The sequence below is a fragment of the Fusarium venenatum genome, assembly GCF_020744135.1.
Source record: "Fusarium venenatum strain MPI-CAGE-CH-0201 chromosome Unknown EDB82scaffold_4, whole genome shotgun sequence".
Classification (NCBI taxonomy): domain Eukaryota; kingdom Fungi; phylum Ascomycota; class Sordariomycetes; order Hypocreales; family Nectriaceae; genus Fusarium; species Fusarium venenatum.
The window spans coordinates 3,944,320-3,971,081 of NW_027072132.1; the positions used below are offsets into that span (position 1 = coordinate 3,944,320).

Below are 26,762 nucleotides of genomic sequence, written 5' to 3' on the forward strand. Positions count from 1 at the left end.
TTCCGAGTTATCGCGACTTTTCTGCTTCATCGGATGTCTTGTTCAACAGCTTTATCGACGAGATCCAATTGGGTAATTACGTTGGTGTCTGCAAAATGTAAGTGATGCTATTCAACTACTATTATTCGAAAGTTGACACCATTCAGGGCTGCTTCGCTCAGAACTGGTAGCGCAATGCTATCGAGAATAGCTACGCCATCGACATGTCTCGCTAAAAGGACATTCACCACATCTCTCGCCTTCCGAACAGGACCCAAGATTACCACAGACGAGGAAACTTCACCGGCTGTCAATCCCCTTGCCCGGTCTGATCCTTTCGTTAGAGATCCATCTGCCGAGGCCCGATCTGAAGCTCTAGGCAAGGCCGCTTCCGAAACACGATCGAACCCTCTTATCGGCAGTATCCCTCCTGCCCCTCCTCGCGATGCTCCTGAGGCCGCCGAATCAAAGACCACCAGCCATGCCTACGATGCCACCAAACCATACTCACTGGATATCGCCCAGATCATTGCCAACAAGTCCAGCGCGTTCGGCAATGAAGAAGCTTCAGACCCTATAACCCGTCCCCAAATTCGTGCGAAGCCTGTTACCGGTCGCACAGTCTTTGTCAAGGATTACATAACCAAGACCAGCGGTCCTACTCCTATGGTTGCTCTCAAGATTCTCAACAGGATTGTGCGAGAGGACCAAGTCAAGAACAAATACCACAGCCAAAAATTCCACGAGCGAAAGGGTCTAAAGAGAAAGAGGCTTGCAAGTCAGAGATGGCGAGCGCGATTCAAGCACGGATTCAAGTCGACAGTCAGCAGGGTTATCGAGCTTAAGAAGCAGGGGTGGTAGATGTTCGAGTCTAAAATATCGGCAGAAGCATCGTTGTATTATAGATGTGAGCATGTAAAGTATGATTAACAAGGGACTTCGTTGTCGTGATTACACATAGTCGTCGTCCCAGTCCCTAGTTGGACTCGGCAGCGGGCTGGCCTTGATCTTGGGTCGTGATCTAAACACCGCCTCCATATCCTCCTGCGCCATCAACTCATCTGTAATAACGGCCGTATTCTCCTCGACCTTGGGAAAGTAACTGCCCTCCTTTTTGGGGGGGGCCTTGGGTTTCTTCAACGAACGTCGCCTTTCCATCTGTGCCTTTTGTCTCGCCTTGTCGAAACCGGCCATGCTCTTCCGAGTTCGAGCAAGGAGATCAAATTCTTCTTCGGGGAGTGCCTGACTAGGATCCTCTGCAGAAACAGGTTCTGTGGATGGTGGAGTGATGTCCAAATCATCGGGTTCAGGATCACCAAATGATTCACGGGCCATGGACAAACGTGTCCGCTCGGCAAGCGAAAGTGTGTGTCGTTTTCTCGGTCGTTTGACGGGTGATGGTGAAGTCATATCCATTGACTCGAGGATCTGGTCTGCCATCTCTCGGGTAGGAGATAGTTGTGTGGGCATCTGCTCTGGTGACTCTTGAAGTGGCAGAGGCGAGGGTGGGGGAGATGGTTGCGGGGATATATGAGGTGAAAGCTGGGGCGAAACATCATACTCAGGTCGTGGAGATGCTGCGACTGGTTCGTCCTCTGGCTCAGGGGAGCTGGTTCGCTCGACTGATGAAGCACGAAGAATGCGAGCCTCGTCTTGGGATGGTTTGCGAAGGCTTCTAGCACTTGAAGAGACTGTAGCAAAAGAGTCGCTGGTATGGGAAAGTTTTGGTCGTACTGGAAATCGCTTTGACAAATCTAGCTTCGACTTGAACGTCTTGATGGGAGATTCGGGGAACCCGTCTTCGTCTTCCAATTCACTGATGACTTCTTCTTCTTCTTCCGCTGGCTCGGGGTCTGGCATGTTGATCACTGGTCCTTTCTGAAAGGCAGGACGCTGTAAAAAGTCAAGAGCTGACGACTTTTGCGGTTTCGTGCTTTGGAGCTCCAGTTCTAGATTGCGTACAAGGTCATCGTACTCGTTCAAGAGTTTCGATTTTCCGAACGCTGCCTTTTTTGGGCTGACTTTACCGAGAAGCAAAGCCTCGTGGGCGCCGAATCCAAAGTCAATGCCGTTCCCCTTCTCCTTTTGCTGGACCTTTGACGGCGATGGGACCGGTTGGTCGGCGGACATCTCATTGCGAAACCTTTGCCACTTCTGGAGTCTTTCTTTCTGTACGCGCACTCGACTATCGAGTTGTTCCAAGAGGCCGGTACCGTGCTCTTCAAGTTCGTCAAGTCGGCCTTGCTGCACCCTTCGCCAGACACGATCGAAGGGCATTCCAAGAAGGCCATCCTTTTTTACGCTAGCATCTCCATAGAGCAGAGTCTCCATCCATCGTTCGTTACCTGACCAGTTATTGCGGAGTGTGCGCCACATCTCGCGTCTAGCATCATCAGATATGGTCGTGCCCCCTTCGAGAGCATCCAGTGCTTCTCTCCTTCTAGCAATGCCCTTTTCCTTGACCGTCAATAAATCGGCAAAGTCATGAAACCTTGAGCTAGCCGCCACCTTGCTATTTAATATGCGACTGATGGCAACCCTGTGTGCCAGGACCATGGTGGTGAGGTCTGTGTTATCGCTCTTGTATCCTCGATCCTCGACAGCCATGTTAAGTGCAAGAGCTTTGTATTCACTGCCTGATGCTACCTCTTGGGCAATAACATGCTTGAGAACAGCAGATGAAAACGCAGCAAGAACATCTTCCAGTCTTTCTCCTCGGCATTCGTCCAACATTGTCTTTCGTACGGTGGCATCCCTTCCAAGCACTCCATTTTTCTTGGCTGCTTCGAGAGCTCTTAACAAGGCGGCACGGAGGTTGACAGATTGAGTTTGATCGAGAGGAGGAAAGAACGGTTTGAGTTTCTGGGGTGGGTTAGCGTGTTTCTCTTGGACGTGAACATTCGCCTTACTTTTTTTGCTTCTTCGGGGTCCCATAAAGAGAAGAGCTGAAACAGAGTCCATTCCACGCAATGTACCCTTTTCTTTAGACCTTGGGCACTTGTGCCGCCTGTTGCAAAGGTCTCAGCACAGATTCCAGGCCAGTCCTGGTGTTGGTCGAGGTCAAGAAGATTCAGGTTGGTCAAAAAGATAGATAGAGCAGAAGGCCCATGATGAGCATGTGTAGTTGATGCGGGTGCATGATGAGTATTTTTATTGGTAAAACCGGCCACTAAACGGGCAGATCTTGTTCGCGGAGGCTGTACAGCAGCCATAGCGACATGTTTGTTAATTGATAGAGTTGAGTTTTGTTGAGCGATTGATTGAGTTGCTCTGTCGGTGGATGGCAACTGAAAAGGCGGAGTGTAAATAAGGCTGATGCAGAGTAAACAAATCGGAAGTTGGTGGGGTAGCTTTGACTGACGGTTTGTGGGGCCGGTGCCTACCCTGTATTCATGTTGATACAGTGGCCGGCTACCTAATCACTCCCCCTTGAAATATCAGCAGTCACTATGTTGAAAATATGACGCAGGTCGTGATGAACTGTTAGTACCATGGTTGTGTAGCCTTGGTCTAATCCGTGGGTTGGACATGATGTCAAGGGAGGATATATAGGGCATGGATACGAAAACAACTGCTCAAGGTCCTCCAAACAAACCCAGCAAGGATCCCCCCTGAATCGACATGACGCAGGGGAAAGTTTGAGTTCTCCCGCCCGAACACAAGTCGCATAGCGATCATGCTCTGCTCGTCATAACCAGACGGTATGACGATTTGGTTACCATACATCTCAATTAGTTGAATCATGAAGTTGCGTTCTTGAATCACGGAGTCACGATCTTGTTGAGCCTCCGAGAACTGCGATGTCGTTTATCATTGATCGCACTGGGTGTTCTTGTACGTTTGGAGACCTGCGAGAAGCCCTGCTTGCAACCCTACGACGAGCCATGATGATCTCGATGTGCAGATAGTATTGTAAAGGTACTAGTAGAAGACTTGGAATCAATATGCGACAAACAATGTAGATGTTCAAGTTTAGTCTATTTACCTACCTACCTACCTACCTATCTACCTAAATAGACTAGAGTATGTACTGATCTTACCTACCTAGTTTGTTTATTTTTGAAGCCTAAAGCTCAAAAGCCATCAGGCGAGGCAAGAACGATTTAAGATATATTACTACTGTGACAAGTAAGATCTATAGACCTGGTTACTGAAAATACAGGAGATACCTAAGCTAAAAATGAAATACGTTACTAAGCCACTCCATGGCGTTAAATGCGTCCTGAATTCTTGGTTTTGGAGGTACTTACAAGCATTGTTAATATCGCCAACCTAGATGAGTGGCATTGGATATCACAATTCTGAGTATCATTATACTTTCAAGTTCAGTCTGACTGCTTTATGACCAAACATCACCCTCGAATTTCCGATATTGGTAGGCATTGAAGTATCAAAGATGATTTTCACAGACTAACATTCTATTGTAGTAGATCTAGTCCCCCGAACGCCGCAAAAGACTCCTTGGTGACCGGCACCGGAAACAAAAACGCCCCCCCCCCCCCCCCCCCCCAAAACAAAATCGTCCGTTTCGGAATATAAATCCTCATATGAGTACCGATACTATCTATGGACTCATTGCATCCTCCTCCTACTGCTTCTTAGTGATATCCTGTTCCCCGCTCATCTCGTCAAGCTTGGTGGTAAATCTCAACATACGTATCTCGCTCTGCGCAAGTCGAAGATCCCGCTGAACCATTTCTTTCTCTTCGAGACAGCGCTTTACAGTGTTGGCACAGTTCATGGTGATGAGCGTAGACGTGCTTCTCTCAAGTGACTCGAATTTCTCAAAGAGGATACGAACCTTCTTGAGAGCACTCTTCTTCTGACGGATGAGCTGGCGAAGCATGGCCCACGTGGGACGGGTGCGTCTCCCGTCTCCGTCGAAATCCTCAGCTTCGCTGTTGGAGAGGAATTGAACGAGATCGAGCGGACCTACTCTCTCGACTAGGACATCTCTCGCCTGGTATAAGCGTTCGATGTCATCGTCAATCGCACGGATACGAGAGAGGTCACTGACATTGTGCAGGGCCTCTGATTGCTGCTGATACTGACTTTCATGGATCGGTCGACCCTCACGACTATAGGGATTATATCGAGAAGACGAACCAACTGAACTAGCTGATCGAGGCATCTTGAACAAATACCTCATGGCTGTGTGGTTTAGGTTCAAGTAATTGAGTTTCTGGCTTCGGATTGATAACCTGTGCAATGGTATTGTGAACTGAAGCTCTTCTTGTGAAGATGATGAAGATATTAGAAAGTTATTCGAGTAGATGTCTAATGCTCTACTTATACTCAAGACTATGATAGCTAACGCCAAATATTGTGACTGTTCTGACTCTAACGACACTTGTGTTCTGGCTGTTCCAGTGTCCACGAGGGACATCTTAAGGTCTGAGACAAATTGACCACTAGACGCATTGTAGATGAAATCACAGCTTATGCTACTTAGACCAGACTTCTTAGACTGTTTATTTTTATACCCTAAGTGTCAGGAGGCCAACCTTTCTACTACCCCAGGACATTGTATGGAAACCTGAACTCGACAACAAAGAGACAACGAAATAATAGTAGGTCGCGCCGTTCGCACTTTTACTTTTTCTGAAGAAAAGTAAGAAATCATATTAGAACATTGGAGATAATGGAGGGCATTCATATTCGCACTACAATGGAGAACAAAAAAAACCGGCAAGATGGAAGACAAAGACACTCCAAAATAAGTGAACATGTTGTGATTGGTACTTTTGATCATTTTTGTTATGCAAAACAAAAGACACTAATTAGTAGAACAAAAAAACTAAAATGATAGATTGATGATGCAAAATCGAATATGTACCAAAAAGCGCATACCTGCCAAGAACCTCCTCAACCTTGCACTGCCCCAGTGTAATCTCCAAGATACCTTCCATTAGCTCTGGAAAGCTCTATCTTTACCTCGAAGCGGATTAGAATCATGCATGATATACGAAGTCGCTACTTTCGTATATTCATCATCTGCAACTGAAGAAGTAGTTCCTCCTGCCTGACCTCTCCACGGTCCTCAAACCCATTCAGCAATCTCTTGACGTGTTTGAGCATGACTTCTACCATTTCGTTGATCAAATCGTAATCGCCTTTCCGGTATTCCTCTTCGACTTTGACTGTGTCGAGTTGTGCCTTGAGGCCCTTGATTGCTGCGTTTGTAGCCCAGAGACTGGCGATTCTTGTTCAGGGGCGATCGTAGGGACCAACGTTTCTACGCTGGCCGCGAGGAGAGACAACTTTGGGCATTTTGACGTGTTGTGATGTTGTGTGTAATGTTGTGGTATTGTATGCTGTGTGGCAATGAGGTTAGACAGCAGCCAAGAGAGAAACATATATGGTGGAAACCCGATGTCAAGATAAGAATAGGTCTTTGTTATAGAACTCTCTCATCGTCATACCGCAAAAGGGCCATTTCTTTATATTTACTGAAGCATTTAGATCTTTCAGGTATTATTACATCTTTGTAAAGGGACAATGGTTTGGTACCGACATGTTATACCCGGGACAAACGTGGTGATTAGCCACAGGGACTCCTTATGAAAGCCTTCGTAATGCCCTTGATCCATCAAAGAGTGCACCGCTTTCATAGTTCTAGAACCTGCATCCGGCACTAGATAGGCGTACCGCTCCCAATGAACCATTTCTCCATTTTCCTTACGATCCAAACACAATCAACCCTGTAATATTGGCACCAAGGGCAAGTGGTATTAGTTGGCATAGCTAAGAGCGACGCTGCCATGCTACCATTGCCAACTTTCCTGAGGCAATGGTGATGCGTTGTGGTAACGCAGGCCTGAGCTTGCATGAAGCGCTTTAGGTTGTTACGGCAAGACTCGGCGTGAAGTACCTGGCAGAGGACTCCAATTTCCCTGGTAGTGATGCCGTTGATATCGAATTCGAGAGCATTCTTGGCGACCTGTTCGAATTCACAAGACAGAAATCCAAATGCGGTCCCAGCTTTGACGATGGGCGTGCCTGATAGAGGTGCACCTGGTGCTGTAGGTTTGGTGTTTTCAGGACGAGAGGAGTCGATTTGGGACTGTAGTTCTTGATTCTCTGAGCGAAGACGTTGGCACTCGCGCTTCAGATCCTCCCTCTCCCTCTCGCGGGCAAGCTCCAGCTGCTTCTGCTGGGGTTCGAGGCGAATGAGAGTGTCAAGCGCCTGCTGGAGAAGAGAAGAGATAGAAAGCTCAGCGTCGCTCTTGCCCGACTGTACTAGGTCAGTCAACTGCTCTCCAGTGATAGAGTCTTTGCACAAGGCTTACCTCATTAGGGACATCTTCAGCTTCGTCGACTTTCTTTCGCTTTAGAGACATGATTGATCGCATGTAGCTGAGCGTGATCGATTTCGAGAGGAGTGTGTTTCTCGAGATGTGGTAGGGAAATGACCGAGGTCAGTGGGAAATTCTGCAGTGGCAGCAGGTGAAGTAAACAGGGAATGTAAAAATTCTAAAACTGATGTGGTGGGCAGTTCCTTGCCAGCTGCGCATCACTGTCAAAGTTTGGTGCGGCATCGAGGATGTGCCTAAGCGCCGGCGAGGTTGTCAAAGAGCAAGCCCAAAGGCAGAGCAAAAATTACCACCGAAAAATAATTCTATTGCCTAACCCACCTAATTCTAAGACATATGTCCTCATTCATCCTTGGCTCTAGTGATGTTTGATCTTGCGGTTCAATTTGCTGATCTTCTTCTTCAGATCCTGGATCACCCGAGCCTGTTTGCCGCATTTCTCTTTACAGGCCATCTTCTCCTCCTCCCATAACCTCTCTTTCCTCTCAAATTCTCTAACCCTGACAATAGCTTCGTCGAAAGTCTTAGTGTTGACTGATTCGTGCTGAACGGGCGTGAAGTGCTCATACTTCATGTCTCGCCCGTCACTGGTCGGCAACATTTCGCGTAGATTGGCATCTCCTTTGGCTAGATAACGCTGGCCTTTATTATAGGAGCCCTCCGCTTCTTCGTAAATGCGCTGACTGTGTAGGCGAGGCATCACGTCAATGGTGAGGGGGCTGAGCTGTGGTTGGTGGTGATCGGTTGTGGGTTTGTGTCTTTTGCGAGCGACACTATCGTCGTTGAGATGTCGTTTTGCCATTTTTGATGATGTACTCAGTTTGGTAGGAGTTGTTGTAATTCGGAAGAGTGATGCAGGTCAGTATTACAGGCAAGAGGCCTCTTGTATAGGTGCAATATTAGATGCAGATAGTTGTTTGGGCAGTGGTCTTTGATGCAAGACACTCAGAGTTACCACGAGACTACCATTCAGCCAGTCTTAGGTTGTGCATGGCGTTTATTGAAGTGCTTGAAAGGAAGTGACGAGAAGGGAAAGCCTCACATGTTCTTCTTTAGCGGGAAATGATCTGTCAGGAATGACGCCAAGGGTCATATTCTACGGGTACATGCATACTGGTATGCTGCTAGGTGACACCACAAAGAGTTGATCCATCATACAGGTAGTTGTTTGAAAGCATCAATGTCATATGGTCATTAGGTAGCTTTTGATATAATGAACTGCATCAGCTAGACCCCCTGACGTAGGTAGGCGCTAGAAGGCCCGCCATCCCTTTGTGAGAAAGACAGCATAGAAATCGGTCTACCTAATGCATATATTGCTAGTCCCCAGAAATAGAAATGAAACTCGATTCTTAGGTTGACTGTGATGCTAGGTGACTTATATCGCCTCTTTGTCATCAACAAGGTTGCGACTCCAGGTGCAACTTGTTTCCTTTTGTATTTCTAGGAACCAAGCGTGCCACTAGCGATATAATAATAATAGTTTGACGATAAGTCTTTCCTGGCAGTGAATATGGAGAAGTTATTGTCATAAAGTGTTGCAGCTGGCTATCGCATGCGTCACAATCGAATCTGCATGAGTTCTATAGCATTCAATACTAGGTGTATGTGCTATGTTTGGCGGTCTTGTCTTCTTCTCTGTGGCGTCTTTGTTTGTAGAACTGCATTCACTAACACATGTTGTCGAACAGGCCATTTTTAATTCATTTGCTCCAAATGTATTCAATTTTAGTTTCATTCTAGTACTTATAGGGGCTAGTATGTGGTCTTTCCTTGTCCAACATCTATCTTACTTGCAACCATCGACACAACCACAATGACCTCGGATATGGATGACAGCGACAGCTGCGGAATCAAAAAAGAGCTGATTGAGAGCCAAACGGTAACTCAATTTCTGTTTCTAGATTCCTTGAAACACCTTTCTAATTGTTTACAGTCAAGCCACACCAGAAGTGTTGGCGTTGACACCATGTCTCAAGACCTCGTCAACAACCAAGTCACCGTTGACCGACTATACGAGAAGTACCGGGATTTAGAGGAAAGCATGGAAACGCATATACTAAGTCTCAGAGGAGAGATAAAATCTCTGAAGTTTGAACACTCTTATTGTGCAAGCAATGCGAAGATAGTGAACGACTTGAAAGAACAGATAAATCGATTGTCGGTCCAAGGCGCAACCAACGAAACCTTCATGGAGAACTACAAGCTTCGTATTATGGTTTCAGAGCTCCAGGATAAGGGAAGAGATCAAGAGGAAGAGATTAGTAAACTCACTAGGGGGAATCAAGATCTCCAACAAGTCATGGATCAGCAGCGCAAAGAGATGGATGACCTTGAGGGGGAACTTGATGACACTCGAGACGAGAACTTTGGTTTGACGCATGTTCAAGACGACATGGCTTACAGACTCAGAGATATTTTGAAGGAAAATGATAGATTGGAAAAAGATCTTGTCGAGGAGAGAAGGAAATCACAACCTTTTCAGAATACACATCCTTCTGAATCTCAGATGTACAAGAGCGAATTAGCAACGTTGAAGAGGCTTTTGACTGAGAAGGAGTCCAAATTGGCATTCTTAGAGGCCATTGTCGGGGACGAGCTACAGGATTGGGCCGGATAGATTCGACCCTTAGCCTCTACGGGTCTCACAGATAGTTTAATAAGAATTCACTCCAAAAAGGCAGAAGACACGATGTCGTGAATATTGTTCCAGCATCAATCAAGCAGTCGAGGTAGTTAGGCCCTGTAAAAATTGGAGTAAAGTTTACCTGGAAATTACAAATCGACTCACTAATTTCGTCTCTTATACCTGATACCCTGAGGCCAGGCTAGCAATGCCGATAATTGTGGATCAACATCTGCCGACACAAGGTTGCATCCGGTAGCCGGCGCCCCACAAACTCGGAAGTCAATTTGACTTCATTTGTTGATTGTCACCACCACAATGTGTACTCTTTCCATGGCAATAGCCGATAAACAAAATGGAGAGACTACAAACGACAGATAAGCGTAAACTATTTTTTGTTTGATGCAAGCAAATGAACAAAGGAGAAATTATCAACTCTACCGGGGTTATCTTATAGCACTATCGGTTAGTTTATAAGACCTACAGCAGCCCTGGCGTCACTCGACAATGACATAGGAAATTCATGAGAAGAAGCCAGACTATACATGATCTCGTGCCGTATAATACCTTAGTTTGGCAGCCATGTATGTGTAAAGATTATGGAAGTCAAGGATGTGCTCACTGCAGGCTCTGTCGGAGGTGGTATGTCTAGGAGTGAGGGGAGACAGGTGGCTAATTTGAAATGTGGTCCGGCTCTTTGAACGAGGCATCAGACACATCATTCGTATAAAACATATACATCTATATATGTGTTGTTGAACCTGGGAAGTAAATACCCGTATCCCCGTAATTCGATTCTTCCCATGAGCGTTGACCTGACAGCTCGTAATCCCAAAACAACGACTTGATCCACTTCTAAATCCGATTTCCTTCCTTCCATTTCATGGTTCCATACACACATGTCCTCGCAAATCACAGTGTACATAGGCCCTCAAACATTAAGAGTCCAGGTTCTTCCATCTGTTGATCCTTAGTGATTGATAACTTGGATAGACAAAATGGAAACTTACTTCGAAAAGCTCGCGAGGAGGCAGGTGTAAATCGGGAAGCGAAGCTACGTCGCCCAGTGAGTGATCCCCAGCGAACGTTGTCAATCTCAGTGAAGGGAGATTCGGGTTTGGGCGCAACACTGAACATTACACCTCCGACAGAAGTAGAAGGGTTCATTGCTTTGACTTGGCGATAGGCCTGGAGGAGAGTTTCTTCGCTTTCCACGCGAAAGGCGATGGTCTTTGAGGTGTTGGGCACCTTGGTAAACACGTCGAACTGAGTGCCACCACCACGACTGTTACTATGTATTGCAAGGCCCGGAGGGGCACGACTTCCGGTTCGCCCGATAGACTGAAGAACCATGCTATCCACCATGGTTATGTCGCGGGAGGGTCGATAGCTGTCGTAGTACGGGCGCCTCCAAGGTCCGTAGCGGGGGCCGCGGGGAGGCTGGTTCTCCTGGTTCTCCCAGGTATTGGCATCGTCGGTCGTAGCAATGGGAGGGTTTTCCTGGTGCGTGGTGCCCTGGACGGGCTGCGTGTTCGCATCAGGGGCACATCCCTCGGCTTCAGCAACGGGGTGCTGGACAGTGGGATCTTGATTTTCATTGTTTGCATCGGGTAAGTGATCAAAGTCCGATTGCTGAGGATGTTGGCTGTAGGTAACGCTCCAGTTACCATATGGCCGGGCTCGGTAGCTAGACCTGCGGTTAGGAGGTCCCTTCGGCATCGTGACGTGTGCTTCAGGGCGATGCAGGTAACTGCGGAATGTTATGTGCTCGAGGTGGAAGGGGAAAGTGAAAGTGCGGGGGAAGTGAATGCTGTTTTTAAAGCGAAGAAAAATCGCGTGCTTGGGTGCCTAGAGGATTTTTTGCGCGGCTCTCTGAATCACGGCAGGAGCGGGCGGGTTTGCTCCTTCCTTCTTGCCCGATACCTGCTTCGGATGAATTGAATTAGGTAATCTATTTTGGTATTAAACCACTGTTTTATTTTCATGGCTTGAAGCTCCTAATAAAGTGCTAACCCTTTCACACGCTTCATCATCCTTCCATGTCGACCTAAAAGAACATCAATCTGAATACAGCTCAACTGATCAACATGAGTATCACCGTGTGCCTCTTTCCACCTGCTCTACCACATCTCACATGCACTCAGTGGTAGGGAGTATAGATCCCCTAAGGGGAAAATGTGCGCAATCTGTTTCCGGAGGCCGTCTCTACGACCTCGACCAAGAAATTGCAGGTCGGGCCACCGACCTTGCAGACCTCTGTGGACGGAATCAACTGTACGGAAGCACTGCTGCCAATGGATACGACTTCGTGGATGCAAAAGCACTTGTTCTTGGTTCCATTCTTGAGAATTGAAGGCAGGTTCTTCTTTCCTGTACGCTTGTTCATGTTACGTTTGAGTTGCTCGATCACTTCCGCTGAGTGACTGTTGTCTTCCAAAAGTGCCAAGCCCGGAATTGTTTCATCAGTATCGTCGTCAATAACCATTATTTCCTCTTTGATTGTGTTATGAAGGCTGGCGCCGGCTGGTAGAATAGGCGTATGAGCAGAAGAGGGTGTTTGAGCTGGAGCAGGAGGAAGGATAGAGATACGCCCTCGTAGTTCACGTTTCTCACGCTCGATTTTACGTTTCTCGCTCTCTGCCTCGGGTTTCTCGCGCTTCTTCTGTGTCTTTGTCTTCTGTCGCTCTGTTTTTAGATTAAGTACCTGGCCCTTAATCTGGTTTTCTAGCGTTTTGATCCTTTTGGGATTTGTTTTCTTCTCTTGAACGAGTTTCTGAATGGCTTTTTCTGTTCGTCGACCACGTCCTGAAGTCTCTTCGCAGATGATCCTGCAGATCGGGCGCCGTCAACTTGCTCCCGGATCTGGGCGGTCAGAGTCTGGATGGCATAAGTTAGCTGAGCTCGAAGATCGGCGACCTCTCCTCTTAGCTGGTTATTGTAATCTCGTAGGTCACTGTTGAGCAGTGCAGTATCTCGTTGTTTCTTGTGAACGAGCTCCAAGTTGTGCTTCATGCGCGTAATTTCGCGTTTCGAATCCTCAACAAGCCTCGAGACCTCGAATGGGTCTTGTGATGGAGGAGGCATATTTTTAATAGAGGCTTGGTGCTGATGACGATGTAGTGAAATGTGTGTTTGTGTGTGTGTGTGTGTGTGTGTGAGAGAGAGAGAGAGAGAGAGAGAGAGAGAGAGAGAGAGAGATGGAGGAGGGGGGCGGGGCAAAAAGGCAGATGACTGCACGGAATATCTCTGATCAAGCGATGAAGGTGATCCCGAAGCCTAGAGAACGAAGAGCAGAGAAATCTTGCACTAAAATTAGGTAACGACGTTTTGGAGCGCTTCCTTTTATGTGATGTGGCATGCTGGTATAGCGTAGTTTTAGGAGGGGCTTTGATGAGCTTTTGAATTTAGGTAGGTAGATAGGTAAGTGCCTATTCTAACAAAACGTGCCAGAGGAGATGATAGAATGAAAAGAGAAATTCCTTTTGCTAATTTCCGTAAATGCTTGCTTTTACCAAAGCACGACCTGACATACCTAATCAGAAATTGTAAATCTTCGCCTTTTTTTGTACAACATCCACTTCTTTACCATTTCTCCGGTTTCACTTCCACCTATAACTTTATTCCAATTTACAGGCTCTTGGACCAATGGGCGGCCGTGACTGTGAGTCCGAGGATCGTTGTGGCTGATAGGCACCTCGACGTTCGTTGGCGCTGTTTCTTCTATCAGATATTTGAACTTAGCTACGATCACTTTCATGAATCTTTCGTCTCTTTGCATAGTCTTCCTCCTGAATCTTGTTGGAGTCTCTCTTACGAATCCGGTTTGTTAGCGTCATCAGCACCTGATGTCTGTTCGAAGCTCCCGAGGTCCGCACAGTCGTGAATGCCTCATTACTGATTTTTCTGTTTCCGTGAGATCTATTTGAGAGCTCGTCCACATTGCGGAATTCGCCCTTCGTATCGTCTTTACGATTGTTATCGTAGAAGCCAGTAGGGTCTCGGTAAGGTCCCCGATACATGTGAGTGTCATAAGCGCTTCTGGCGCTTTCGGTTGGCTATGTTCAGTTTTGGGTGTGGAACAAGATACCAGCAATTGGTCAAGTTCTTGATAGAAATCAACTTCGCTTTCGGAAGGCTGTGTTTCCGCGATAACTGGCGGCTTCAAGGATTTGTGAGCAAGAGGCCCTGGATGTTGATCAACTCTTATCAAAGATCTCCGGGATTCGTGCAAGTAATCATCAGCAGTATCAGCTTGGCGGGAAATGGGGGCTTCGGCTGTCTCTAGTACCTCACCGTCTTCAAGTTTTGATGAAGAGTGGTTAGAGTGGTGATCGTGGAAAGGATATCCATCAGACTTGAGAGGCGGGTCGTTGGCTTCGGAAGCAGTTATACCTCCATAATCGACAGTTAAGACAGGACTGCAATGACTCCGATGCATATTATGTTCCCCAACTCCTTCGATAGCTGCTCCTGATTCATTGGCTCGATCTTTGAGTTTGGTGGCCAGCCCAATGCGAGTATAGTCGGGCATTTCTCGACGTTGCAAGTTGATTCACGATGTCTCGTACGCCTCCGCAAGCTCGTGCAACCTCTTAGGATGAACTGGAGGTTTTTTGCTGGCGGAATACACTAGGAAATATGTCTCGCAGGTGGTGTTAGTAGTGTAGCGTTCGAGGCTATTAAGGGCATCGATAATGACAGTCAGATCTCGAGTCTTGATGGGGGCGAAGCTTTCGAGGGATTCTCTTTTGGTTATCTTGTAATGTTCCACAATGCGATACATTAGCTGAGCATGTCTCGTGACGATGCGGTTGTCATCCTTTCGCTTCTGTTGATAGCTTTGAAATCGCTCCACCATGGACTCTTGCCTATCTGATGGACGAAAGCTCCCGCAGTGGACGTCGTCAAGCAATTGCTACTCCATCTCTGTGAAGCCGTGACCATCATCGACCCTGCAAATCACAGCCTACCTGACGAAAATAGGAATGAAGTGATGGTCCTTGTCGTTAGAGAATAGAGGGTGAGCCATAATTCGTGTGAGCTTTCTGCAGAAATCGCGGATCCAAAGTGGATTCTCTTTCATTTCTCCATGATGCTTGAAACAGTCGCTCGCGGTATTTTCGAAGTTCGTGCGCCGATACATGGAGATCAATGCGAGAGGGTTGATCCCGAAGAGTTCCAAAGACATCTTCCACGCCGCCAATAGATTATGGGCCCCTTCAGAGTAACGCTCTATGGCTACCCTCTCCAAGCTATTTTCCCAACAGTTATTGAGGATATACTCCTTGGCCTGGTTCCAGACGGCAGTACGACGACGAGCGGGAGAAGAGGATTGATGCTGAGATCCGATGAATCTATTGGCAATGGGGCCGTTTTCTTGGATCAGTCGGGTCATATGCTGAACTCCTTGTCGATATGCTTGCCGCTGCTCGGAGATAAATTTGGATTCATGCTTGCTCTCAAAGTCGGAATTATTGTCCTCCCATTCACTCCCATTGTCGTGGATGTCTTTGAATTCATTCTTGTCATCTTCACTGCTGTCACTGATGTCGATTTCGGTCCATGGGACAAAGACGGTTCTGTTTCGGAGTCCCAGACCTTCGGTAGGTGGAATCTTGACCTTGGCCTTGTTCTTGGACCCTGAAGGCCTTCCAGGCTTCCTTCTTTCAACGAGGCCAGGACTCTGAAGTTGAGTGTCTGGGTCTTGGTCAACGGTATCGACAGTAGCATCCGCAGGGGTAGAGGGGCAGCATGGCTCGCTTTCGGTGTTCATTATCGCCACCTTTGGAGACACTCTTTAAAAAATATTGATTTCTCGGTTCGGTATTGATACGCACAAATTTTGGTGGTGCTGTTGCTTTTGCTGACTCAATAGATCAAGGCTGGTACCCGCGTTGGAGAAGTCAGGGCAAAACAAACAACGAAACCAACCATTCAACCCCGCGCAAGCCAAAGCTGCCTGAAAGGAGATAAAACGAAGCAACAAAGAAACATATTCTATTTCGTTTCATCAAACTACCACAGTTGTATCTAGATAAGATCTGGCGAATAACTAGTTGTCACGGAACTTGATGATTATACTCCTGCGTGTTCCGGGTAGAAACATTCCATTCAAAGACATAATCGAATCATTAGACCCGTCAGTATATGCAGCCCAGGTGTTTTCGCCGGCATTCAGCCTGGCGCAGAAATTCTCTTTCTCGCCATTGCCCCTGGAAGTGTTGTATACCCGCATGTCCTTTCTGGCATCTACGTTAACCGTGACACACTGAACCACCGTGAGGACGCCCACGGGGAAAGGTCATGGGTATGGGGGAAAAGGAGGAGATTGGTACCGGAGATACTGGTTGCCCTGCTGGTACCCTCTGGGGTCGACCTGTGGTTGGTAATACCAATTAGACATCACAGGCATGTAGGGAGTGTAAGGTGGTGTCGTGGGAGGTATTATATACGATCCCCACGGTCCATGGCCATTACCATTGCTATTGCCATATTGTGGATTATGATATCTGTAATCCTGTGACATTGGATCCTGATATCTCGGGACCTGATATCCTGAGTTCTGGTGTCCTTGGCTCTGTAAGTAGTCTCGCATGTCGAACCCATGTCCGGTTGGAATCTCTCCTCCGAATGCACCGCCTCCATCACTGCCAAGATTATGAGGCTAAGATCGCCTGCCGTATGGGCTGTAACGGTCCCTACCGCTGTTTGCTCTTCTTCCCCCGCGCCTAGGCATTGTATTTCACTATTGAAGCGCGTCAGTCAGTAAATCCGAACAGAATGCAACATATATATGAGCCTACCGCACGTCGGGGTTGTTATCCCTGCGGCTGTTTTCTCTGTCGCTCGTTTTATGAGAGCAGAGTTGAATTGGGAAAATATATACTGTCGTCAACCTTCTTGCTTCTCCTTTATGATGGTGGTTCATAAGGTTCAGATTTGATGTAAGACTTTGATCGACCGAGATATGTGTAATGTAACCTCTGATTTTCTGTTCAGACATCAGTCAACTTGTTCAAAAAGTGTGCAGGTTCACTTTACAGTGCTCTATTTGCTGTGCGAATCCCCAGATTCCCAGGAACCATACATTTGTTCTGATTCAACTTTAACTCCATGCATGGGTTGTTGGGTAGCTTCTGTATATACATGACGGGTTGATGCTGATCAGTTGAATTGCGGACGAGCTTTACCACACAACAAGAAGCAACAGTTAAGAGTGTTATATCAAATACAACTATTGAACGAAGAGTCAGTACAGAAAATGTAGGACGTGGGTTATGTTGTTCTATCACTTCCCTGTGAAGTGATAATTAAACTAGAAACAGGAAGGTTCTACATGCAACTCCCAACCCATAAGTGCTCCTTCCATGATATGAGGCAGACGTTGATGTTCTGCCCTGTATGAAGTAATCAAATACGAGAGCTGGGATGATTGGCCAGCTTCATTAATTGCATGTATCAGCACTTGCTCCATTAGGTACTTAGGTACCAGCAATCTCGGTTTTAGCCCAACGTCTCCAACCTCGTCACATTCATGTTTAAGTTGACCTCTGAAGCTCACAAACCAGGAGGAAGGTGTCATGCCTGCCAGCGCATACCATGGAGATACGAGGAATGGCCCCATGAAGTCCCGGTCGCAATTCACCACCACAACTCTTTTGCAGACCTTGAATCTTCAGCTGCAACCTGTCATCTATGTCGAACCTTTCGCGCGGTGGTATACTATAGTCTGAGGATTGTTAATCTCGACGTTCCTCCAACTGGTCCATGCACTCTGTGGCTACCCAAGAAGAACTCCATCGATCTTGCGACCACAGCTAGGCGCGATGAATCTGATTCACACGTTACTTCGCCCGTAGTTATCAGACTCTACGTCGGAAACGTGCTGTTTCTCCCAATACTTGCAGTAAATAGTTTTGGGCTGGATAACGAGTCTGTTGTGAGTTAGCAACCTCATAATGATCTTTAAAAAGGTTAACAAACGCAGCCCGCGGCTCCGGTTTCCCTAAGGGAATGTATGAGCCCTTCCTTATTGAGCAATTTATGAGTAGAGATTGATAACTGTGTTAATAAGCGCACTATCCATCAGGAATGCAATGTCAGATGGTTTAGGTAGGATGCGACAGTGGCTTCTCCGACACGACTGATTGACGTTGACACCGGTGACGAGAGATACGTTCGATTGATTGTGATGGCGGAAGACCTTCTAAACTACCGCCGTCCTAGCTATCTAACACTGAGCTATTGCTGGGTATCACTAACCACTCAGCTAGAACTACTCACACAATGACACCCCAGCGTCGAGAGGGTTCCCAGTCGACACTCTTCCAAAAACTATCAGAGAGACCATTCAAGTGACTCGCCTGCTAGGCTTCCGATACCTTTGGGTTGACGCCGTATGTATCATACAACCAGACGCGGGTGATAAGTATCTCGATGATTGGAACAAGGAGGCACCCCGTATCGGCTCCTATTACCTACATTCCAAATGCCCCATCTCGGCATCAGCAGCTTCTGATAGTAGTCAAGGCCTCTACCTCGAACAGAAAGCCTGAAAATATCCAATCAGCACTTGTCCTTTGGCTGTTAGGGTAGATCGACAAGAGTACGTGTGCTTGAGTGTACCAAAGCCACCACCCTGTGAGGACTGGTCTTCTGAACATTTACGAATAAGAGGCTGGTGTTTACAAGAGGCAGTACTTTCGCCTAGGACTCTTCATTGGTTGAAATACACTCTTATTTGGTAGTGTCATGGCACGGCAAAAGATATTATACAGGGGAATGATCCGCATGAAACTCGAGTAGACTCGACATCAGGCCCACCCCAGATCAGCCTTGCTCAAGACACTGACCATGCTACTGGGGGCGCCTGGACGAATCTTATCAGCAAATACTCCAAAATGTGCTTCATTTTCGAATCAGATCGCCTCATTGCTATCCAAGGCTTGGCTACTCGTCTTTCGGATATCTATAATGACGAATACTTTGCAGGCGAATTTCGCTCCCGACTTGCCGACGGCTTGCTGTGGAAAAACTTATACTTCAAGGCCGATCATGCACTTCCAGGGGTTCCGACATGGTCGTGGGCATCTAGGTGCCTAAAAATATGGTTCATTCCAGTATCACGTTCATTCATTCGGTTCGCCAAGGAAGACGTCTTTCCAGCGAATAGTAGCCCCATAGACCTCGGTATGCCCGAGAAGTGCTCCTTAAAAGTTCAGGCCCCGTTGATCATTGTTGATTTGGAAAGAGACTTTACAGAAAGTAATATTGTATCGAAAGTTAAACGGCCAGTGTTTACCTGCCACGTACAGCTCGTAAAGGATGGAAAAGACAGGTACGCCGTCAACTTTGAGTTTGATGCCGAGAGTCTCATGCCAAAATCATTCATCAGGCTACTAGTATTCTTACTGGGTCTTCATGCCCTGTATAAGAAGCGAGGATTTGTCGACATACAAGAGTTTGAAGAGTTAACCATCGTTGACCCTGACACAATAGTATCTTTGGAGGGAATTTCTGTTCGGCAATGCGGCGCGTATTACGAACGTATTGGGCGATTAGATTTTGATGTACCCAAGAACTGGGTGCATCGCAAAATTTTAAATAGTTATATAGACCAAAGCAGAACTAAAGTATGCCTGATCTAGGTGATTAGGAGTTCTGCTAAGTCAACATGCAGTGATACATCACTCAGGTTGATCTTTCTCAATTTGATTGATGAGCGAGTTCATCCTTTTGATCAACTGGATTTGTGAAAAAGGTTATCATGGCTTGGAATTAACATCATTCACCAATTCTCCAGATGATGATTCTATTTGCAACAGAGTAGACATATGTATAGCTAGCCGGGTAAGTTGAAATTCTCACGAGGATACTGATTTGGAGGCTATAGGCAGAGTTATATTACAAATTAAAAAGAACACTATTCGCTCTTGTTCTCACAGAGCCTATCGACAAACCAAACGTAATTCCTGAGCTTGGGAGGCATTCTACTGAAAGTCTTGTGGACCGCCTCCCACGAGCTAGTTGCTAGATCAATGGGTCTGAGACAGTGTAATCCCGTGTCGATTGAATCATTCGCCCAAATCTCCAGGTTGCCATCTTCAAGAGTTCTGATTCCGAACTCTACAGTCCAGGGATATCCGTTCATATTGCTGTTGGGCTCGAAATGCTTGTAAACAAATAGGGAGGGGTACCATGGCTTAGTTTTAAGGGGAGACATATTGGCCCGGCGGTTCACCAGAATCTCGATTGTTGTTCCTCAGTTTTAGGCCAATGGCGGCAACTGCAGGTATCGTGTTGTTGCGTGTTGCAGAAGACACATCCGTGAACGTACCCGTCCAATCTCGGTATCATACATGTCGCGATGGTATGGTATTTTCGGTAGTAATTTGCGCATTCCGACGTCGTATAAGGTTCCCCCATAAGGATGTATTCTGGCATCTCATCTATCAGCGTTGTGTGACAATGCGGCAAGGGTGCTGGTACGCCGCTGGGAGGTTGTCCGCCGCCAGGAAGCCTAAATGTGTGTTCAAGGTCGGCATCTCTGCAACCTTCAAGCTAGAAGTCGGGGTCGATTCTGGAGTGCATCTTGGCAGTTGGTAGTTCAAAATTGTTTCGTACAATGTCACAGGCAGCGAGGTAATGCTTGAGAAGGAAGTGTTGATTATTGAAGTAATGATAAAATGGTCAATGCAATAGGTAGAAGCGAGGTTTGAGATAGGCCAAACTTCTATAGCCGGCAGTGATTGATAGATTGAATTAAACCCAGAGCAAAAGCTTCTTTCACAACTTTTCCCATGCCTAGGAGCCTCACGGACAAGCTCCGATACAACCACAGCCTCTCACCAACAACCTGAGCTTTACAAAGAGATGAAGGAGATTTACTATGATACTTAGAGGGCGAGATGAAATTATATTACTAATTTTTCAGAATTAATTTTATTTGTTTGCGTTGAGTGACTGGTAAGCTTGGCCTAATTGGGCAATGTGATTGTGCAAACAATTCTATGTAGCTTTCCAGTGTTCCAGAGATAAGCACAATGCATCACATAAATAAATGTTTCAAGAACCTTTCGATTATCTATCACCTTTATATATTTCTCAAAGCGTCTATATATGTCTTTAGTATAGGGACGGCATTACAGTTGTCAGATAAAAATGAGACTGCAACAAATATGTATACATTTATATATATCGCATGAAACATATGAACATGTCAACACGGCTCTGTTCAAGTTATCTCTAGTACAAATTGATTTTCACTGTATAATCTTCCTTTACAACTCTTAGTTCTCATCCATCAGGTAAACATCGCGTTCCAGTGCACGAGTGTTGAGCTTGCATGTTGTTAGCAGAAGGACCTCTTACACAATCATGTCAAATTTACTCACCACCTTAGAAGGAATGTTGTGAAGATCGGTGATACCGATCTGAGCAGCATCGGCAAGGATTTCACTCTTGAGGATCTGGATGAGCTTCTTGGGACCTTCAACGCCGTAAACATTGGAGTACATGAAACTAGGAGATATTAGCACAGAATTGTTTATCACTAACTTGACGATACTTACGGACGTCCAAGACCAACAGCCTTGACACCAAGAGCCAACAGCTTGATGACATCGCTACCATAGCGGATGCCACTGTCGGCGATGACCTCAGTCTTGGTGAAGATTTCAGGGGCATTACGACGAATTTCGTAGGCGATCTCAAGAGGAGATGGGGAGTAGTCGACTTGGCGACCGCCATGGTTAGAGAGCCAGATACCATCTGCTCCAGCCTCAACAGCGCGGAGGGCATCCTCGGTGGTGGTAATACCCTTTAGGATGATGGGGAGTTTGGTGTGGGCCTTGATCTCATCGAAAAGGTCCCAGCTGAGGACAGAGGTAGCACCGTTACTGAACTGTGTTAGCTGTATTCGGCATAGTTTGCATCATTTTACATACGCATTGGTGGTATCGTATCGCGCAGCGCGATGACGAACAGAGGTAGCAGGGGCATCAATAGTCCAAACAAAAGCCTTGACGCCCTGCTCCTCAGCACGCTTCATGGCATCCCATGTAACAGAGAGGTTGGCATTGGAATAAATTTGCTGGAAGATGGTGTTACCGCGCTTCTTGCGCTGAGCACCAATCTCTTCAATGGACTTGCTAGCGTAGAGAGCAGCGACGTAGAGAATGTCCTCATCCGCGGCAGCATCGACAAAGTTCAGCTCACCACGTTCCTCGTCACCATAACCAGCACGAGCAGCGGGAGAGATAAAGATGGGGGCGCTGAAGTTGTGGCCGAGAATGGTAACTCCGAGTGTCTCATTAAGACCACGGACGCTGGCGAGTTGGTGAGGTCGAAGTCTGGCCTTTTCCCAAACCTTGAGGTTGTTACGGTACGCCCACTCTCCCGCAGCGGCAGTGCGATAAAAGGCGTACTGCTGGTCAGTCAAGGTCTGACGAGCAGCAAAGTCAAAGTCGGGAACACCGCGGATGTCCTTGAGAAGAGGACGACTGCCTTGGGTCCAGTTGGTGCTGGCGAGGTAAGTGTCCATGCCAGTGTCAGGCTCGTTTACCCAAGCATCGTAGGCCGAGGCAGTAGCCGCCAAAGAGGTAATGAGAGTCGAAGTACGCATTTTGGGTATTGTATATGACCTTCCCGAGGTTTAAAAGAGTGACTGTAGCAACTAGGCTAGTAGAACAAAAGAGTGACTATGGTGAGCCTGGAGTGTCTGAGAAGGACTTCAAAGACATGACTGAGTGCGAAGTTCGTGAGAATAAGTATTTACAAACTTTAGGCCAAGGCCGATTTTCGGCAAACTTCTCATGGTAGTCTTGTCCGTCCTTGAAATTGCTTGTGGAGCCTCATGCCTTGGGTTGATTAGGAGTGGATATGTATCCGTACGCAACTGGGAACTTTTGATCTGATTGATAAGATGTGTTCATCCTAGTAGAAGCAATTGTGTACGGCAAGCTCCGAATGTCATACATACCATCGCTCTTGATCAAGATTGAGGCTCCAACCATTAACTTACAGTAGACCAAACGTACACAGTTTAGATGTATATATCTTGTTCTTTCCTATTTTTTACTCCATTGGTTTTGTTTGACGTCGTTCCTGTTACCATGGTTTCATCCTTTAGGAGTTGATGAATTCCTCCAATCCCGACAAGACGGACATGAGAGTCTCGCTTTATTAAAGAGGTCAATGCAACTTGTAAAATCTCTCCACTCGTTTAACTCATCCCATCTTTTTGTAAAGTGGGATGCTGAGTCATTTACTTGAATAGACCCAAATAGACCCCATGGAGCCCCCACGTTTCACTATCGTACAACTCCACAATGCAACGGCCAAACGTCTTGAAGAGGAAAGTGAAGATGAAAACTCTAGAATAAGTGAAACTGTTATCTATTTCTCGACTGAGAGTTTCGATTTTAAAGTAGAAGGCAATAGAGAATATGAAAATGTAGAAGTAACAAGTGGGCTAATTTACCATCTCCTTCCACATAAAACTAACCCCATCTCATGAGGTTGTAATTTATCCGTCCCGCTTATACAAAACTATAAATGCCACTAAAATCACTCAACTTTAGAATGAGACATGATCGATATCCTCTTTGAATGTTACTATAGATTCATCTGGAAAGTGCAAAGGTCTTGGCACTGTCTCTTTCGAGTCGGTCAACCGGGTACGCAGTCATCAAGCATAAGAGACGAAATCAGTAGGTCACTTTATGTTCCTTAGAGTATAGTTCTTAGACTACTTATTTTTATATCCTAACACTTGGTAGATCTTTTCTGCTAGTCACTAGACAGTTTCACCGAAACGCGAAACATGTACGCAATTTTGGCAAACTATCGTATGCTTTCTCCACTAATAACTCACTCCAATGAAACAAGATGCAATAGGTCTGGTTCTTTGACACAAGACATCTGTTTCGTGGCATATCATGATGACTGTTTTTCATTCTGAGAGTATTCTGAAATTGTAGGTATTTAGAAGAGTATTCAAGGGGTATCGCGCCTCAAGGGCAGAGCTTGGCTACTGAGTTCCCAACACGGACAATCTACTATCATTTTACAGCTGCTATAACAATTTCAAACCTCTTCCTTGGCTTTCTTCTTGTCTTCCAGCTCAACCTGTTCCACACTTGCAGTCTCGATATCCTTCTTTTGATGTTGAGGAAGCTCGTCGTTATGGACACCAGCTACCGCATGCTCAAAAGCACGTCCACGCTTCTCCGGACCAAACATAGTGGTGAAGATGATACCAAGAGCAATGATAGCTGTGGCAACGCCCATTACAGGTCCGTATGCCTCGACCTTGTCGCCATTCTTGAGAGTGACAAATGTCTTTTCCGCGACAGCATTGACAATTTCTGTACAGCATATTAGCATTTTTTTTTTTTTTGGATTCAATGGGACGTAGGGAAACTTGCGTGCACTTGGGCTGCTGATCATATTGCCAATTTGGTAAGTTACCCCTGGGAATGAGGATCTGAAGGCAGGGGGAGACAGTTCGTTGAGATGGATAGGGATGACACCCCACGCGCCTTGGATGAAGAACTGAATCATGAAGCCACTCGCACTTAGGCCACCTTCAGTGGTGGGCAGGATCCAGGCTGGGATGAGAAGAGCAGACATGAAGGCCGAGCAACAAATAGCACGTCGACGACCAACGAATTGACTCAAGTAACCAATGATTGTACCACCAACGCAAGCACCAGTCTTCATGAGAATAGAAGCACGAGAAGCAGCCTTGTTGTCGAATTCCTTCTGTTCAAGCATGAAGGTAGTGTATGAGTCTTGGGAAGTGTGGGAGTAGTAGTTGAACCAGGTCATGAGGAAGCAGCAGTAAACACACATCTTCCACTCAGCGAGAAGCATCTTTTTGCAATCTTGCCAGAAAGCACCAGGTGAGGCGGACTGCTTTCCTTTGGCGCGGGCTTCGAGGAACTGTTGAGACTCGGGGAAGAAGATACGGACGATACCGACGGCGATGGAAATTCCAGCAGCGATCCAAAAGACAGTCTTCCAGCTCTCGGTACTACCTCCAACGCCAAGGTTGGCGCATGCAGCCAAGACGTAGCCGAATGAGTACCCCTGCTGAAGAATGCCGGACATCAAGCCTCGGGCGTTGGAGCTAAGCGATGTTAGAACGGGAATAATAACGACTCCAAAATTAGGCAGACTTGGCATCACAAGTTTTTAGGATTGGGGTAGACTTACGGACACGACTCGAGAGCCATGGCAATAGCATTGCCATAAACACCACCCATGAACAGACCAAAAAGACTTCGCACAGCAAGGAACTGGTTGAAGGTGGTACTGTAAATGGTGGCGATTTGCAAAACACCAAGGATGATCATGTTGAAGACCATGGGCCACTTGCGTCCCCACTTGTCACCAGCGAGACCAAACATAGCAGCACCAACAGAGCGGAGAAGAAGGGTTAGGGTGATGGCGGTTGTGATGGCAGTTTTGCTGGTGTCATAGTAAAGAGACAACTTCTTGGTCTGGATCGATAAGGCGTGAAAGTCAAAGGCATCAGCTGTCCAGGCGCAGAAGCCTACAAGGAAGAAGATCCAGTCCTTGCCTGACAGTTGAGCCATGAGACTGATGGGGTTCTTGATAGGGTCTGGGTCCCTCCATTCAGTTGTCTCTTCACCATGTTCGTTTGTGATGACGACGCGCTGCTTCCAGATGAAGAGATCAGCGAAGGCCTGCTTGGCTGTAGGAATGACGCCCTTGACCACAGGGCCAGCGGACTCGCCAGCCGTCGGTTGTTGAACCATTGTAACGATGCTCGGGGATGGTGGAAGAGAATCAGGGGAGAAGAAGGGGAGAAGACAGGTGGTTGGAAAAGTCAATTGAGAGGAGGGGAGGAAGGGAACCTTATATCCTGCCAGCTGCCAGTAGCTGTCCGCTAATGTTACATGCAATGATCAACACTGCACTGCACGAGACTGGACAAGATTGTACTCTGTAAATTGTTGTTATCTCCGATTCATGCATCACATTCATTAGTTACACGGTCACAAAACTGATGTAGCACATCCTAGCTTAGCACTAGAACTAGACTGTAGTAACAGTTACACACTTGCAACAACAAGTCCGACTAGGGTAACAATGAACGTGGGGAGTTGGGCAAGTTTGGGGAAGAAGAAGCGGATCATGCCCGGTGACAGAAAACTGAGGGGGTGCACGTCCTTGTTTTTTCTCTTCTGGTCTCATTTCCCCGCAGGATAGATTATAGAATACGGGGGAACAAGATTGAGTCGAGACTGCGGGTGAGAACGGAGCAGACATGGTCATGGACATGGTTGTTTGTTTCACTGTGAGGAAGATGGTTGTGCGGGGGAAGAAGAAGAGGGTTGATGGCGGATCCGCAGATAAAGATGGCCTGCAAATACAGCGATGATGATATAGACAAGGTTGGCTGAATGGTGTTTATACATACCGCCTAGTAATAATGTCAGAGTCCCAAGTATGACGTTGTGCTTCCCTCCATAACCTATGTCAAATGGTTGCAGATCATGAAATACAATTGGTCAACTCCAAAATCCATTAGCTCATGGGAATAAACGAAAAACCAACATGACAGAAACCAAAAAGAAGAGGTGTGGAAGTGCGGAGAGACCGTCAAAGTAGCTTGTTCCTTCTCGGCAAACCGGCACAGCAAAAATACTCAGAACCACGGCTTGTGGGAGCTCGAAACGACACCAACGTCCACTATTAATTGCCGATCCTCCAACGCTAGACCCCAGAATCTTAGGCTTATCCAGTTTAGGGTTTTAAGGCTCACCTCATGGTTATTGTTAAGCTTATGTACTGAGAAATACGGGGCCCAATACACC

At 46.7% G+C, this 26,762-nt stretch overlaps 11 protein-coding genes across 11 annotated transcripts; 3 read left to right on the forward strand and 8 right to left on the reverse strand.

The window, feature by feature from the left end:
* Positions 1-9: 9 nt before the first annotated feature.
* Positions 10-885, forward strand: EDB82DRAFT_320548 (mitochondrial 37S ribosomal protein bS21m). The gene is made up of 2 exons (XM_025738312.2): positions 10-97; positions 147-885. Coding segments are annotated over exons 1-2 (696 nt in total). The 5' UTR covers positions 10-95; the 3' UTR covers positions 841-885.
* Positions 886-3,412, reverse strand: EDB82DRAFT_320570 (HAUS augmin-like complex subunit 6 N-terminus-domain-containing protein). The gene is made up of 3 exons (XM_025738313.2): positions 3,341-3,412; positions 2,889-3,291; positions 886-2,841 (listed from the first exon to the last, which is right to left on the reverse strand). Exons 2-3 carry the CDS (start codon positions 3,189-3,191, stop codon positions 931-933), a joined length of 2,214 nt encoding a protein of 737 aa, XP_025593086.1. The 5' UTR covers positions 3,192-3,291; positions 3,341-3,412; the 3' UTR covers positions 886-930.
* A 1,080-nt stretch (positions 3,413-4,492) lies between these two features.
* EDB82DRAFT_514776 (uncharacterized protein) lies at positions 4,493-5,063 on the reverse strand. The gene has a single exon (XM_025738314.2). It carries the CDS (start codon positions 4,823-4,825, stop codon positions 4,568-4,570), a length of 258 nt encoding a protein of 85 aa, XP_025593087.2. The 5' UTR covers positions 4,826-5,063; the 3' UTR covers positions 4,493-4,567.
* Positions 5,064-6,414: 1,351 nt separating this feature from the next.
* On the reverse strand, positions 6,415-7,529 carry EDB82DRAFT_514777 (uncharacterized protein). The gene is made up of 2 exons (XM_025738316.2): positions 7,269-7,529; positions 6,415-7,213 (listed from the first exon to the last, which is right to left on the reverse strand). Exons 1-2 carry the CDS (start codon positions 7,329-7,331, stop codon positions 6,614-6,616), a joined length of 663 nt encoding a protein of 220 aa, XP_025593089.2. The 5' UTR covers positions 7,332-7,529; the 3' UTR covers positions 6,415-6,613.
* A 1,516-nt stretch (positions 7,530-9,045) lies between these two features.
* On the forward strand, positions 9,046-10,047 carry EDB82DRAFT_514779 (uncharacterized protein). The gene has a single exon (XM_065608970.1). The coding sequence runs from the start codon at positions 9,109-9,111 to the stop codon at positions 9,910-9,912; it is 804 nt and encodes a 267-aa protein (XP_065463392.1). The 5' UTR covers positions 9,046-9,108; the 3' UTR covers positions 9,913-10,047.
* Positions 10,048-10,659: 612 nt separating this feature from the next.
* Positions 10,660-11,711, reverse strand: EDB82DRAFT_541240 (uncharacterized protein). The gene is made up of 2 exons (XM_025738319.2): positions 10,929-11,711; positions 10,660-10,878 (listed from the first exon to the last, which is right to left on the reverse strand). Exons 1-2 carry the CDS (start codon positions 11,635-11,637, stop codon positions 10,850-10,852), a joined length of 738 nt encoding a protein of 245 aa, XP_025593092.1. The 5' UTR covers positions 11,638-11,711; the 3' UTR covers positions 10,660-10,849.
* A 177-nt stretch (positions 11,712-11,888) lies between these two features.
* EDB82DRAFT_561893 (uncharacterized protein) lies at positions 11,889-13,002 on the reverse strand (the record flags this gene model as incomplete). The annotated part of the gene is made up of 2 exons (XM_025738321.2): positions 11,889-12,656; positions 12,686-13,002. The coding sequence occupies 2 exons, from the start codon at positions 13,000-13,002 to the stop codon at positions 12,083-12,085; spliced, it is 891 nt and encodes a 296-aa protein (XP_025593093.1). The 3' UTR covers positions 11,889-12,082.
* A 204-nt stretch (positions 13,003-13,206) lies between these two features.
* Positions 13,207-15,691, reverse strand: EDB82DRAFT_579751 (uncharacterized protein; the record flags this gene model as incomplete). Its single annotated transcript, XM_025738322.2, has 4 exons — positions 13,207-13,973; positions 14,006-14,336; positions 14,487-14,786; positions 14,889-15,691. The coding sequence occupies 4 exons, from the start codon at positions 15,689-15,691 to the stop codon at positions 13,656-13,658; spliced, it is 1,752 nt and encodes a 583-aa protein (XP_025593094.1). The 3' UTR covers positions 13,207-13,655.
* A 1,742-nt stretch (positions 15,692-17,433) lies between these two features.
* EDB82DRAFT_579752 (uncharacterized protein) lies at positions 17,434-19,565 on the forward strand (the record flags this gene model as incomplete). Its single annotated transcript, XM_065609996.1, has 3 exons — positions 17,434-17,857; positions 18,192-18,314; positions 18,666-19,565. Exons 1-3 carry the CDS (start codon positions 17,453-17,455, stop codon positions 19,563-19,565), a joined length of 1,428 nt encoding a protein of 475 aa, XP_065463393.1. The 5' UTR covers positions 17,434-17,452.
* Positions 19,566-21,186: 1,621 nt separating this feature from the next.
* Positions 21,187-22,654, reverse strand: EDB82DRAFT_320634 (uncharacterized protein). The gene is made up of 4 exons (XM_065607475.1): positions 21,864-22,654; positions 21,489-21,815; positions 21,312-21,438; positions 21,187-21,257 (listed from the first exon to the last, which is right to left on the reverse strand). Exons 1-4 carry the CDS (start codon positions 22,538-22,540, stop codon positions 21,207-21,209), a joined length of 1,182 nt encoding a protein of 393 aa, XP_065463394.1. The 5' UTR covers positions 22,541-22,654; the 3' UTR covers positions 21,187-21,206.
* Positions 22,655-23,826: 1,172 nt separating this feature from the next.
* EDB82DRAFT_320648 (major facilitator superfamily domain-containing protein) lies at positions 23,827-25,840 on the reverse strand. The gene is made up of 3 exons (XM_065607476.1): positions 25,135-25,840; positions 24,345-25,048; positions 23,827-24,284 (listed from the first exon to the last, which is right to left on the reverse strand). The coding sequence occupies exons 1-3, from the start codon at positions 25,698-25,700 to the stop codon at positions 24,004-24,006; spliced, it is 1,551 nt and encodes a 516-aa protein (XP_065463395.1). The 5' UTR covers positions 25,701-25,840; the 3' UTR covers positions 23,827-24,003.
* Positions 25,841-26,762: the final 922 nt, after the last annotated feature.